At 55.1% G+C, this 13,382-nt stretch overlaps 2 protein-coding genes across 8 annotated transcripts in view; both read right to left on the bottom strand.

The window, feature by feature from the left end:
* ADPRHL1 (ADP-ribosylhydrolase like 1) overlaps positions 1-5,567 on the bottom strand; it is a 16,675-nt gene extending 11,108 nt beyond the window's left edge. Inside the window, exons 1-2 of the mRNA XM_035003017.1 lie at positions 5,148-5,567; positions 550-714 (exon numbers count right to left, since the gene is read on the bottom strand). Of these exons, the coding sequence (XP_034858908.1) occupies positions 550-714; positions 5,148-5,361 (379 nt within the window). The 5' untranslated portion in view covers positions 5,362-5,567. The remainder of the gene's footprint in view (positions 1-549; positions 715-5,147) is intronic.
* Positions 5,568-7,020: 1,453 nt separating this feature from the next.
* DCUN1D2 (defective in cullin neddylation 1 domain containing 2) overlaps positions 7,021-13,382 on the bottom strand; it is a 33,499-nt gene continuing 27,137 nt past the window's right edge. For 5 of the 7 annotated variants that reach the window (XM_035003010.1, XM_035003013.1, XM_035003014.1 and 2 more), the window contains 3 exons: positions 11,713-11,795; positions 10,069-10,165; positions 7,021-8,959 (listed from right to left, as the gene is read on the bottom strand). In XM_035003010.1, the coding sequence (XP_034858901.1) occupies positions 8,880-8,959; positions 10,069-10,165; positions 11,713-11,795 (260 nt within the window). In that variant the 3' untranslated portion in view covers positions 7,021-8,879. Of the gene's footprint in view, positions 8,960-9,936; positions 10,166-10,191; positions 10,329-11,712; positions 11,796-13,382 lie in introns of all 7 variants that reach the window. The other 2 variants (XR_004678835.1, XR_004678834.1) reach the window with 2 other exon arrangements.

The raw sequence follows: 13,382 nt of genomic DNA, 5'->3' as shown, positions 1-13,382 counted from the left end.
TCCATCCTCAGTATAAACCCCAAGGGGGTTTCCTCCTCAGTATAAACTCCAAGGGGAGGTCCATCCTCAGTATAAACCCAGACAGGGGTCCATCCTCAGTATAAACCCCAAGGGGGTCCATCCTCAGTATAAACCCCAAGGGGGGGTCCATCCTCAGTAGAAACCCCAAGGGGCAAGTTCATCCTCTATAAACCTAGAGGGGTAGGTCTAGGACCCAGGAGCAGGTGCTATGGAGGCAGAGACTTTGACTGCGTATGTCACCTCTAAACACATCCTAGAGACAAACCTTTATGTTGCTAGTATATGTTTTCCTGACTTTTTGGCAAAATACAAACTTAAAGGGAAAGCAGTCCAAAGTATTCCTTAAGATGAACCCAGGGTTGGTGTCGAGCAGACAGCTGGGCGGCACGCTGCGGCCCAAAGGGGCCCCAGCCCGTCCCTCTCTGCTGCGCAAACCTGCAGTGCTGCTGGTTAGTGGACGACACACAGGTTAGTGTCCAGGCGGCTGTCCAGCACGCACTTTGCGGGGGCAAGAAAGCATTCCCTGACCCTTCTCGTTGAAAGGTGTGTGCCAGGCGAGGAGGTAGTTATCCGGCTTCAGCTGCGAGCAGCCTTCCAGGGTAGCTGGGTCTGCCCAATGTTCCGGAAGCTTCTCAAGGACTTCCACGTAGCGTCTCACCATCTCCCGGTACAGGTCGTCCAGGCACCAGTAGTCTGGGGAGGAAAGAGGAGGACGGGGTCAGACCGAGCAGGAAGCCCCCGGGGTGGCAGGAAGCTCCGTGTCCCCACGTGGGTAGAAGAGGAGAAAGCTTCTGGCGACCTACCTCCCAAAGTCCTGGCTCCCTAGAGACGTGCAGCATGCACACAGTTCACTCTAGATTGTACTTAGAATTCAGATATTACAGTTTGTGATTGTGCTTTTCATTCTGGTTACACAGGAGAATCTAGACAAAACCCACAGTCCTCATCTCCTGCCAACAGTTCTATCCACATGAGGACAAACCGGCCTGAGATCTGCCTCTTCCTTGGGGTTTCACAAGCCCGTGTCTCCACACAGGGAGCTGAACCCCTGCACTTCCATCTGCCTTCTCCCTCCTGTGAAGCAGCCATTGCAGACCCAGTTTGTCCCAAACCGCACCCAGTGCAGGACACCACTTCCGGGGCCAGGATCTGATCCTGGGGACAAGCGTGGTCTCAAGTCCCTCGAGGCTCAGGGACGTGGAGGGCAGAGGAGCTAAGGCACTGTCCACCTGCTGTCTGGGGGGCACTGCCCCTAGATGGTTGCAGGCGCCCCCCCCAACACCGCCAGTCTTGTCATGTTGGGGTTACAGGTAAGGCTCAGTGGGTTATGCCACTTGCCCGAGGCCAGAGATGATGGTAAACGGAGTTCGGGTGCAAGGCCTGAGCATTGCTGTCATCAAGTAAATGTGCAGTGTGGTGGATGGAGGCCACAAAGTCCAAATGTGGGGTCCCATTTGCCTTGTTCCATCAGAGAGCAGGGCCAGGTGGTGGAGGGGCCGCTGTGCTGGGCCAGCTGGGCAGGTGGAGGGCGCCAATGTGACTTTCATAGCCACCAGCAAACTCATTCTGTACCCAAACTGCATTTCAGGCCTTCGGGCTGGCCTCAGGAGCCGGGACTGCCCTCTTTTGTGTGGGGCGCATACCCCAACTTTTGGGGGGTGTGTGAGAGGGGAGGACGGAAGGAGGGAGCCCCCTCTCGGCCACCCCAGGGCTGGACTCCCACGTCGGGGTGAGGGAGACAGGTGCACTCGCCAAGTCTCTCCCTGCTTGGGACTGGAGCCACGGTTCCTGCCACCATCAGGGCCGGTGGGCCCTCGGGCCCTGAAGCTCTGGAAGCAGGACTCGGTCCTCAGTCCTTCTGTCCCCAGCTCCACATGGCGGGCATCCTGTGGGACGCACCATGCGTGGCCCGGGTCTGAGTGGGGATGGAGAGTGTGTGGCCCACCCAGGGGCGGGAGGAGTGGGCTTGGCGGGGCTCGCAGCCGCGGGGGTCGTCCTGACCCTGGGGAACCAGCACCTCCCTTACAAGCGTCTGTCTTAGCTCGATCCGGGTTAGCAAGCCTGGCCTTTCCAGAGTCCCTCTAATAATTCATTTTGTTCTGGAATCACATCCTTCTCAAAGAAAAAAAAAAACCTCCTTAAAAACAAAATGGCAACAAACAGTCTTCTGTTTGTTTCAGGTTAAAATTCAAACTAGAAGTGGATTTTCCAAAGCTGCAATGTCGCGGACCCCTTGTCAGAGTTTCTCCACTTTGTGACATGGCTTTCCAGCCCATTCTTCTCCGCCTTCCCACCCAATCTCCTCAGAGACATGTCTCCCAACCAATGTCACCATAAAGAAAAGGCACACTACCCTTATCAACTTGCTTTGTAGTAAAAATGTCAACTTTTCAAAATGCTGTTACCATCAGGGAGCCAGTGATGGAGGAAGAGAGAGGGTGAGTCTGGACAGGCTTGGTCTGCTCACATGTGGGCCAGGCCCACGTTCCTCTGCAGGTAGGACATGCCCATGGCACCTGCCGTGGTCCCCAGTGGGCTCACGCCCCCACTCCTCCTGTGTGGCCACGGCAGATGGAGCTGCTGACCCTCAGACCAGGACACTTAGAAAGACAGGCATTAACTACATTGCCATGAGCCATCTTCCCTTAATAATTGATTGCGTGTGGGGCGCCTGGGTGGCTCAGTTGGTTGGGCGACTGCCATCGGCTCGGGTCATGATCCTGGAGTCCCGGGATCAAGTCCCACATCGGGATCCCTGCTCAGCAGGGAGTCTGCTTCTCCCTCTGACCCTCCTCCCTCTCATGCTGTCTCTAATTCTCTCTCGCAAATAAATAAAATCTTAAAAATAAAAAAAAAATAATTGATTGCGTGCACGCACTGCCCCACTTAATCTCACTTAACCCTGTGACGAAGGCATCAACATCCCGAAGGGCAGGAGGGAAAGCAAGCTCACGAGTTTTAGGGCCAGGGAGCGCCAGGCCCCAGGGCCTCCCCATCCTTGGGTGACGGGCACAGGGCCACACACACACCAGCCTGTGGTGTGTGCAGTGGGCACGCGGGGCACCCTGTGGAGACTGGATTGCCCACTGGCCTATGGGGTACAGGACACCACTTCCGGGGCCAGGATCTGATCTCGTCCAATTCTGCATGTGCCAGAGACACGGCCCAAAGTAGGAGGTCACGCGGGCTGTCCATGACCCGGCATCTCCCTCACAACGGCAGGACCCCACGCCCTCACAGCACGGAACAGAGGGCCGCACTTAAAAATGCCAACCCACTTGATGGAAGTCTGCGGGTCTTTGGGAAAAGTGGTGAAGAACCACCGTCCGTCAGGATCCTCGAGGTCCCTGTGCGGCCACTGACGGCAGGCGGTTGGGACGGCGCTGAGGAGCTGGTGTGTTGGAAGCGAGTTATCTTGTCCTGTCCCTGCTCATGCCGTGGCTGTGGGGCATCGTGCCAGCTACCCGACCCCTCTCTGTGCGTGCCTGTGTCTGGACGGGCTGTAATAACGATGTCAACCCTCAGGGTGATGTGAGGGTCAGACGAGGACACGGGCAGGGTCAGAGCAACCAGGGCTGGTGGTCCCCGCAAATGGGGCTCAGAGGCCCCTTTATAGGCTACAATTTGCTACTTTTTAATAAAAATTTTACTTATTTGACAGAGAGACACAGCGAGAGAGGGAACACAAGCAGGGGGAGCGGGAGAGGGAGAAGCAGGCCTCCCGCCGAGCAGCGAGCCCGATGCGGGGCTCCATCCCAGGACCCTGGGATCATGACCTGAGCCGAAGGCAGACGCTTAACGACTGAACCACCCAGCTGCCCCAACAATTTGCTATTTATTGAAAAAAGATCCAGCTGTTTGACAACTACATTTAAATAAAATTTCAACTTAGATTTTTAGTGACTTGGAAAAAAATATGCCTGCTGAGCTCCTGGAGGCTCATAGTCAGGGGCGGTCTTCACCAGTGTCCCCTCAAGGCTGGCGGGCCAGACGGTGCTGAGGGCACAGCGGCCCCCCCCGCCCACGGCCAGAGGCAGGGGGCACGTGTCTGCTTGGAAACAAGGCCCCAAACACCCCTGTCCTCCCACATTTCACATTGGGGCAGATTCTGTTCTATTTCTGTCAAGAGGGCTTAATCTAATCTCAGAGAGCAGGTCCTGGTCGGCTGGCGACTGCAGACACGCCGTGGACTCTGCCCTCACCAAAGAGACGAGCGCAGGACATGGGGGACCGAGCACACGTGCCCGGCCACAGACACCGTGGAGGAAGCAAGGACCAGCTGCGTGCAGCCCAACATGCAGGGCTCTGCTCTGGGAGACACGCACGCCAGCAGGGTCTTGGGGCCGGCGGGCGGGCGTCCCTGCTTCGGTTAGCCTGAGAACACGAGAAACTGGAAATACTCGGATGTCACGGTTGTGTAGACTCAGAGAGGCGCCCCACCACTCAATGCACCATGACGCTATCTTATCTGTGTGCCCCAGCCCTCGCCCGGGTTATTTTGGAACGGCCGCGGCGCGGCCAGCATTCCTGCAGGATGAGCACAGAGCTAAGCTGAGTGAGCTCACGGCGCAGGCCCGAGGCCGGGCCTCATTGCCTCATGGTCACCCCAGGCGTTCACTTTGCAGCTGCCCACTGATAGCACGCACAGGCTGGTAGCCTGAACCTTGTGGGAAAGCCGCGCTTATCTGTAAGTCGTGCAAACACACGGTCCTGCCGTCCACCTGCTCCCTCCCCGCCCCCGTCCCCCCAGATTCACCGCATCTCCCCAGGACGCGCTCTGTTTAAGCAGATATCTGAATCCTATTTTGGGAGATGGCGTTTTGACTCAAATTCATTGGGATTTAGAAGTAATCCCCAAACAATATTATCTTAATGGGTCCAAATTTCAAACGGGCTTATTATTTCCTATTCTTTTGAAAAAAAAAATCGGAGGGCTTACTGTCTGCCGTGAAAGGTGGAACGCTCTCCCCAAACAGATTCACTCTGGAGACACGTTTACAGACAGGAACCAAGAGTCACGATTTCGGAGGCTGACGGCAGACAGGCAGTGACACGACCCGTAGGGGCCGCGCGAAGGGGCGCTGGTGCGGGGGGCGGGGGGGGGCCGGGGGGGGGGGGTGGCTCACCTGTGGTCAGGGCCCCGGCCGTCGTCAGGTGCATGATGGTGTTGTCGCTCACGGGCCACGTCTCTGGGGAGAGGAGCAGGTGGTCCAGGCCCCCGCTTGTCTGCGGCCCCTCCTGGACCTTCCTGCCCAAGGCACTGCTGTCCTTGTGGGCGTTTCTGTGCCCAAGCGCGTCCCCCACGGCCCCCAGCAGCATGGCAGCCTTGAACTTCTCCATGGCGAGGCCGTTCCTCTGGCCCTTGGCTTCGCAGCAGCGGCCTTCAGTGCGTCCCACCGACCTCTGCCGTGCTCATCGTGCCGCTCTCAGGAGCTCCGGAACGGCCGGCACGCCCGGCACGCCTCGTCTGTCTCCGCCGGCAGGCAGCACCAATGAGAACCTCCCTGGCCCCCTCTGCTCCCGCGCCGGCCGAGGAGCCACGTGGACGGCGTCCCTCCCTCCCGCGTCAGCTCAGGCACCAGCTCGGAGCCGACGAGCCGGGGGCTTAGTCAGCGTCCCCAACAGCTGCGGCCGCCTCCCCGCAGAGGCGCGACCTCTAAGCACTGAGCCCTTGCCAGCGTTCTGAAGACGCGCGCACATTCCTGAAGCTTCAGGGTGGAGTCCACACGGCCGAGCCGCAGGCAGGCCCGGGCTCCGTCCGACCGGCTGCCCCGCTCCCAGTCACCTGCTCCTGTGCCCTCTGCCCCGACAGCTCGGTCTTCTCTCGCATTTCAAGTAAATGGAATGTAGATTCTGTGGCCTTCGTGCCCGACTTCTCTCTCAGCAGAACGTTTTCATTCATTCCATGCACGGTTTTACTTTTTGGAAAACCTTTTTGATTACACACTGCCTGGAAGAAAACCTAGGAAATGCACGGGGCCAAGGAGAGGAGCGGCTCTAGCTTCCGTGCGGTGTGGGGCTCGCTCCCCGTCCATGCAGCGGGAGTGGGCTCTCCTGGGGCCGGGCTCTGGACCGCAGGCTGCACGCAGACATCCCCAGATCCGCGCAGAGGAGGCCGGGGTGCAGATGAGCAAACCAGGCTCTGGGGTGGAAGTCGGGAGTTAGGAAGCAGTGTCCCCGCCCGCCATGGGCCCGCGGGACCTGGCCACTCATCAGACCAGAAGTGGGACCCATCACACCTGGATCTGAGAATCATGCCTGCTAAGAATAGCATTTCTTTCACTAATAACCAGATACTGAGGTGCACTTGAACACAGGAAGTGTTCAATCAGCACTTGTTACAAGGAGGCTCTGGAATAGTCTTCCAGCCAGCAGGGTCCTGTGGAGTGAGGCCTGTGCGCGCCCCATCCAGCGGGACAAGACAGACCCTCCACTCAGACAACCACCCGACGCGGGTGGAAGAGCGTCATTCGAACAGCTACTTGGAGGAAGAGGTGGTCTGTGGCTCATTTCTTCTGCTGGCTCTGAGGCCGTGGAAACTTTCATGAAGTGGCCAGGAGCAGCTCCATGCCGTCCAGCCGGCATGGGCACCCCCCACCCCGTGGGGGAGCATTCATGGAGCCCTGCTGTGCGCCTGGAGCCCCCCTCGCAGCCCGGAGTCTGAGGGCCGGGGTGCCACACACGCCCCCGGCATGGGAAGATGGGGTCCCATCTCTTCCAGAAATTCCTGGCAGGCGCTCCGTGTCTTTACTAAGCCTATTACATTCGGGTGGTTTGTGTATTCTCAATATACTTGCAGTTTGCATTTCAGTGTGTTCTGGTATATGATGCCCATCAGCTCAAGGAAAACCTCTAATTTTCACATGGAAACAACCACATTTAGCGAGCACACTCTGTGGTGATGGAAAGGAGGGCGCCGGCCGGGGGGCTGTGGTCCTGCGGGTCCCGTGGCACCCAGCATCTGAGCAGCCGAGGACAGAGCTGGAAGGACACCACCACACCAGAGAAAATAATTTATTTTAATGTCTCCGAAGCTCTTAGCACTTTCATAGCATGCATGCCTTAAATATACAGAAGAGAAGAAAAAGAAACCCACGGTTTTTTGAAGAGCCTTTGTCCAACCACTAAGGTTCTGTTATCTATTGATAAACAGCTGCACGGAGCCTCCCATGCTGTAACTCTGAATCTCAAGAACGAACAGGTGCTACAGACCTCCAGGATTTGTGGGAGATTACCCGAGCTCCGCAGCCTTGTCTGAGCAGAACACTTCCATGGCAGGAAGCCACGAGGCCTCGAAGGATGTGTTAAAATTGTGGAGGTTTTTATTCTACAAAGTAAGCGCTCTCTTAGAACCCCAGGCTCGCAGGCGGAGACAGCCTTGTTTGCCCCTTTGCTGCCGTGGAAGCGCAGGCCCAGGAGAGCGGGCTGGGGCCGCCCCAGCCCCGATGGTGGTGTCCCAGCCTCAGGCCCCCTTTCCTGCCCTCCACAGCCTGCTGTCTCTTTGAAAGACTCCTTTCCAAAAGCATACATAGTTCACACACAGCAAGTATGCAAAAACCCCCCCATTGGGCACGGATGCTTCCGGAAACTCAGAACCACGTTTGTGAAAGTCAACTCAAGCACACATTTCAGGCACACTGTCCATGTACAGAAAATCCAAAGTGAGCTTCCTCTCTCCCGTGAAGTGACCCCAACTCGTCTGTCTCGTACACAGGGCTGCGGGCCGGCAGCAGGCACACCTGTGACATGAAGATCTTTTCATGCATGAGGTAGGGTCCACATGGTGCTTTTTAGAACACGCAGCTTTTTCCAGACGGAAAGCAGGTGGCATCGCAGGTGAAGAACACTTGCCTCCCATGCTCGGAGGGCAGGTTCTGGGCCTCGCTGGATGGTCCTCTGAGGCTAGCAAACCCTGGAAGAATCCGACAGCAACGTGACGAGCATGGGCTTCAGGTGGAAACGAGGTGGAGGTTTTCCTGTGGGTGTTTCGGGCAACGAGATGTATGAAACCATGCACACAGCCGGAGGGCGGGCGACGGGCCTCTCAGACGCTGGAAGGAACCAACTCACATGGCTTTTAAATCTGTAACCCTTTGCTTGTAAAAGAAATACTTTGCATGGAAAAATGTCCTTTTAAATGTAATAAAATACATTTTTTAAAAAAACATACTTTACAAAATTTTTTAGGAAGCTCATCCAAATGACATTGGAAGGAAAAGACCCGCGACTTGTCACCAGTTTGCAATAACGCCCCCGGGGTCACAGCCCACACGTGCCATCACCTCGCAAACCGCCTCCACCGAGAACCACGGAATGACTTTCACGTGAACATCAACAGGGAATTAAAATAAAAATAGATCTAATAAATCTAGGTATTTGATAATTCAGAAAATAGAAACCTCGAATTCCTGGCACAAGTTTATCAAATGTTCGAATCCGCGTCAGATGTTCTGTAGGGCACAAGGATACCAGCTTTGACTTGCAGACAAACACAGCGTCCTGCCGAGGACACAAATACTGTTTTTTAAGCGGAATTACAAGGCGCCCCGGCAGGAGCTGTGGTCACTGCTGGCAATCACCGTACATCATGAATTAAACGGCATGCTCTGCGTTACTTTGTCACAAGTATAATAAAAATCAAGCAGAAATCTAAAGTAATAGCCACCCCCAGGCATCCCGAAGCAGTGTCTTCTGAGGAGCTCCTTCCGGCGTCCAACTCAGCCCTTTCTGCAGCAGGGGGAGGTCATTCCAGCGCCCGGCTGGCCGAGGGCGACTGCCAGGGCCAGCGACAGGGGCACAGTGACCGACCGAGCATCCCCTTGCAGGAGGCCCTTCCTCTCGGCATCTTACTTTTCTGCCTAGAAAGGGCTGCGCTTAGTGCCCGTGACGACCGGCCGCGCGTACTCCACGAAATCATCTATGAGAACAGGCCATGCTCCTACGGGGAAGCAAACACACGGGTATTTTAAGAAATCAACAGTTTAGAGTAATATTTTTGTATTCAGAGCATTCTCCTCACAGTCAGTGTCTGTACTGCAAGAACTCAGGTGAGTTTCCCAGCCTGCTTCTCTGAAGGAATCGGCCAGTGAAACCCATTTCTCCAGCTCTGGCCAGACCCGCTCGAGCAGACACGGCCTCTAACAACAGGGCAGGCGGGGCTGGCTGGCCGCAGGGCCCCCTGCCCTCCCTGCGGAACACGGCCTCCTGGCCGCCCGGCGCCCTTCCTTTTCCCCCTGGGGCCTTTCCCCTCCAGCCCAGGCCACCCCCACACTCCCAAGTGGCCCAGACCACCCAAGAGCCTGGGACACCCCCGCCGGCCAGACGCACACTCACTGTAAGCGGCTGGCTCCTTCTCCGCGGATGAGCCGCGTCTCGCCACCGTGGCTAAGCTCCCAGGAGCAGGGCCTGTCTAGGGCCAACCACCCGCCCGTTCACTCGCACCCTGCTCCATGCCCAGCGCGGAGGACACACACAGACACACACGCCGGGTCGGTGAGCCCTCACTCGCCAGCGCCAAGAGCAGGGAGGTGAGAAGCGGCCCCAGGGGGTGGCCTCCAGGCTGGGCATGGAGGAAGCACACGGCGGGCGGGCGAGACGGAGCCTCCTTCCCTGCCGTGGCCAAGCGCCACACAAATGCTCCCTGAGCGGCTGGCCTGAGGGACCACAGATATGTGACTATGTTTACGTCAAGCACCAGCTGGAATCCTCAGGCCGACATCAGCAGCATGACAGGGGGTCACACAGGATCGTGTACCTGGGGTGGCGGCTCCCAAACACCTCTGTGCGCGGCCACCTGGGAAATGCTTTAGTTTAGGGGACACTCCCCTCTGGACTGAAGCTACATCCTGAAGCCCTACTTCTCCTTCGTGCAGTTGACAGACACACTAAAGGGGTAACTATTATTACGGCCATTACCCCCACTGCCCTGAGGGGGCGGCCCGCAGTCGGCTGGAGCTGGTCAGCACCGTCCTGCGCCCCGGGGCAGAGAGAGGCAGCCTGCGCGTCAGCGTTTCTGGCCACCATCTGAAGCACCAGGACTTCCCGTACCTTCTTCGTCATAGTTAGACATATCATCTGCAATCATATTTCCAAAATCTAGCAGAAGGTTCCAAGTGTCCCTTGGGATTGATCTTTTGTGATGCTCCTAATACATAAGAGAAAAAAACCCACCAGACTTGAGAAACAGACGTGACCTCCGGCGTCCCACTGTCTAGTTGGCTCAGTCTGCAATCTGATGTGGACTAAGAACCACCACTCACACTGCTGGACATCAGAACAGTAAGAGGCTTCCGGATAAATCTTAGGAGCTACATAATGCCAACATGCAAATATGGAAAAGTAGACTTATTTAAAATACCAAGATTATAATCTGTTTCAAATACGAGGGCAGCACTTCAAATCTCTACCTAACCCCCACTGATTCAGACCCAATGCAGGACGAACAGGCAAACTGCATTTGGACACAATTTCTTTCTTTCTATACTAGGATGGGATGATGGTCTAAAAACATGTGATGCAATACTTGAGATCTACCAAACACGTGGAAAACACCGCATGTCCGTGCTGGGATGCGCCACCTCGCCGAAGGCTCCCCCCCGCAGTCCTGGCGGCCACGGTCCTCTCCTGCCCTCCCCTCCTTGCACAGTGCACCCTCCTCAAGGGACCATGCACCACGCTCGGCCTGTCCTTGTGCATTTATCTAGCTACCCCAGGACATGCAGCAGCTTTCTCCCGCTCAACAGCGGGCCTGGACTCAGCTGTGGTCACTGTGTCTGGGAGCGTTCTCCTGAGTTTTCACCCGCTCTCCTGTTTAGGGCTCTGGGGGGTTCCCAAGGTGCTGCTGTGAGGGTGCCGTCCCATCTCTGGGAACGTCTGCAACTGAGGTCGCCGGCCCCAAACTACTAAGTGGTGGAGCAGAGGAAATGCGATGGGCGTCTCGGCTCTCCCACACCGCTTCAAGGAGGCCCCTTTACACACGGGCCCCCCGAGGGAGGATGGGCCTCAGCCAGGCCGGGGTCTGTGCCGTGAGAAGGCACCCCTCACATGTTCATGGAGGGAGCGCCATGCTGGGTCTGGGCACACCGACATCATGTGACTGTTCTGCAGCGAGACCCCATGCTCCACACGCTCCACACTGTAACACCCACTCCCTGACTCCCGGCAAGGAGGGGCCGCCCCACCACGAAGGCCCAGCACCACTCAGAGGCCCGTCGCCGGCACGGACAGACTCTCCCAAGGGGCCAGCTAAGCCCTCCTTTTTCCTTCTGAACATCGTAAACACGTTTAAAAGTGTGTCAGACTATGAGCGCACTGGACACCGGGATACAAGCCACGGTCCGGGGCCAGGACCAACGTCCAGGACATGTGTGACTGGTGCTTTCTTCAGGAATTCCAAGTTTCTCAGAGGAAGCACAGAATTAGTTTGAGTTCCTTGGAAAAGGTGGCGGATGGATGACGGCCCAGGTCTGCAGGGCGTCTGAAGGCCTAGCTGGGGGTTCTGTGTGTGGCTCCCTGAGGCGCTTCGGACACTGGCCTCAGGACGGCCCTGCTTGGAGCTCCGCCGTGTGGCCACCGTACGGAACCCCCACGACCCACCGCCCGTCCGGAACGCCTCGGTCAGAATACACAGCCTCGCAATCTGCTGACCCCATCACACTGGGCACACACAGCAAGAAGCCGGAGGACACTCACCAGTAAGAAGGTATTCCAAAGATCTAAAAATTTAAACCTTCCAGATAATACTAAATTCCAGTATGCAACAGCCATTTCTAAATCTGGCAAAAAAGAGAGAAAGAGCAGTTAATAAGTCCCAATGTCTTTTTCCACTGCCCAAAACGGGACCACTTCCTAGCACACCCTTAATTCACTTAAATCAATAAAACTCAGCACTCTTACCCGAGTCAGATGAAGCCTAACCCTTACACAGGTGTTCCTGAAATTGTGTGTATTCTAGTCTTGTAACTCTGGGGATCTAGGCAGTTGTGATTCAGACATGAAATGATTATCCCTTCATTAACATCAGTGTGGCAGACTCTCATTTTCGTACACGTCCGGCTTTCTTCAAACCTGACTGAACCAACCTGGCTACAATTCGTGCACACCATTTATTATCGGTGCTCTCCAAGTGGACCTACCATTTGCCACCACGGGAGCGGGAAGAGTCAGACTCTACATGCACTGTCAGGGCTCCACATTTCTCAAAACCATGGCTAGAGAGAGAACGTCCACTGACAGAAGGACACTTAGAATCTAGACTGGGTATTTGTCAGAGTCAACATCCTCCACCTTCCCCGACACAGACCCTCACTTTAGGGCCAGGGGGAAGATGATGTCTTATGGAATGGGGTCGCTGAGTTTTAGGACTGCATGAGAATACTATCCTAAGCCATAATTTTTGGAATACTGACTCATTCTTTGCTTACTGTAAGTTTAAGATCTATTTCCTTCTGTATGCCTGACATAGCAAGTATACTAAGAGGCTGAGCTGAGTTTGCTTGCTAAAATTGACAACTTTTAATCATGTGCTTTAATCCCAAGTGCTCACCAGTTTCAGACAATAAAAGAACAGTTATAATAAAACAATTTCCTAATCACATGTTTACATACATGTGTCGGGATGGGCTAACGTGAAAAACAAGACAAATAAATTCTTAAGGTAACAGATTCTTTTAAATGCAAAATATCCAATTAACCACTTTTCAGAAAATTTTCATCTAATTCTTGGTTGGTCTCACTTGGACAAATGATTAAAGTAGCTCTGTAGGGGCACCTGGCTGGCTCAGTCGGTAGAGCATACAACTCTTGATCTCAGGGTTGTGAGTTTGAGCCCCATGTGGGGTGCAGAGATTACTTAAATAAAACTTAAAAAAAAAAATAGAGCTGTAACCTGAGATTTCCAAGAAAACTGCATAAGCAAAGCGAAGTATGAGTAGCACCAACTTTAAATAAAATGTCTATATTCTCCCTGCTTAAAGTCTGTTACAGATTTTCTCAGTCTTAAATATGCTGGAGTCTTTTTTTTTTTTATTTAAAGATTTTATTTATTTATTTGACAGAGAGAGACACAGCGAGAGAGGGAACACAAGCAGGGGGAGTGGGAGAGGGAGAAGCAGAGCAGGGAGCCCGATGTGGGACTCGATCCCAGGACCCTGGGATCATGACCCGAGCTGAAGGCAGTAGCCCAACCGACTGAGCCACCCAGGCGCCCTTAAATACGCTGGAGTCTTAATGAGAAAGAGACGGTCAGGAAGTCTGCAGGACTGACCATATGGGATGGATGGGACGGCTCACTAACCCTCGCCTGCTGCGCGGTCTAACGCAGAGATAAGCATCTTGTCCCGTTAAGTCTACATCCTTTTTTT

Source organism: Mirounga leonina, unplaced genomic scaffold (assembly GCF_011800145.1).
Source record: "Mirounga leonina isolate KUSES-001 unplaced genomic scaffold, KU_Mleo_1.0 Mir_127, whole genome shotgun sequence".
Taxonomy (NCBI): Eukaryota; Metazoa; Chordata; class Mammalia; order Carnivora; family Phocidae; genus Mirounga; species Mirounga leonina.
Note: the sequence above shows the minus strand (reverse complement) of the source record. Positions and strands in the feature narration are given on the sequence as shown.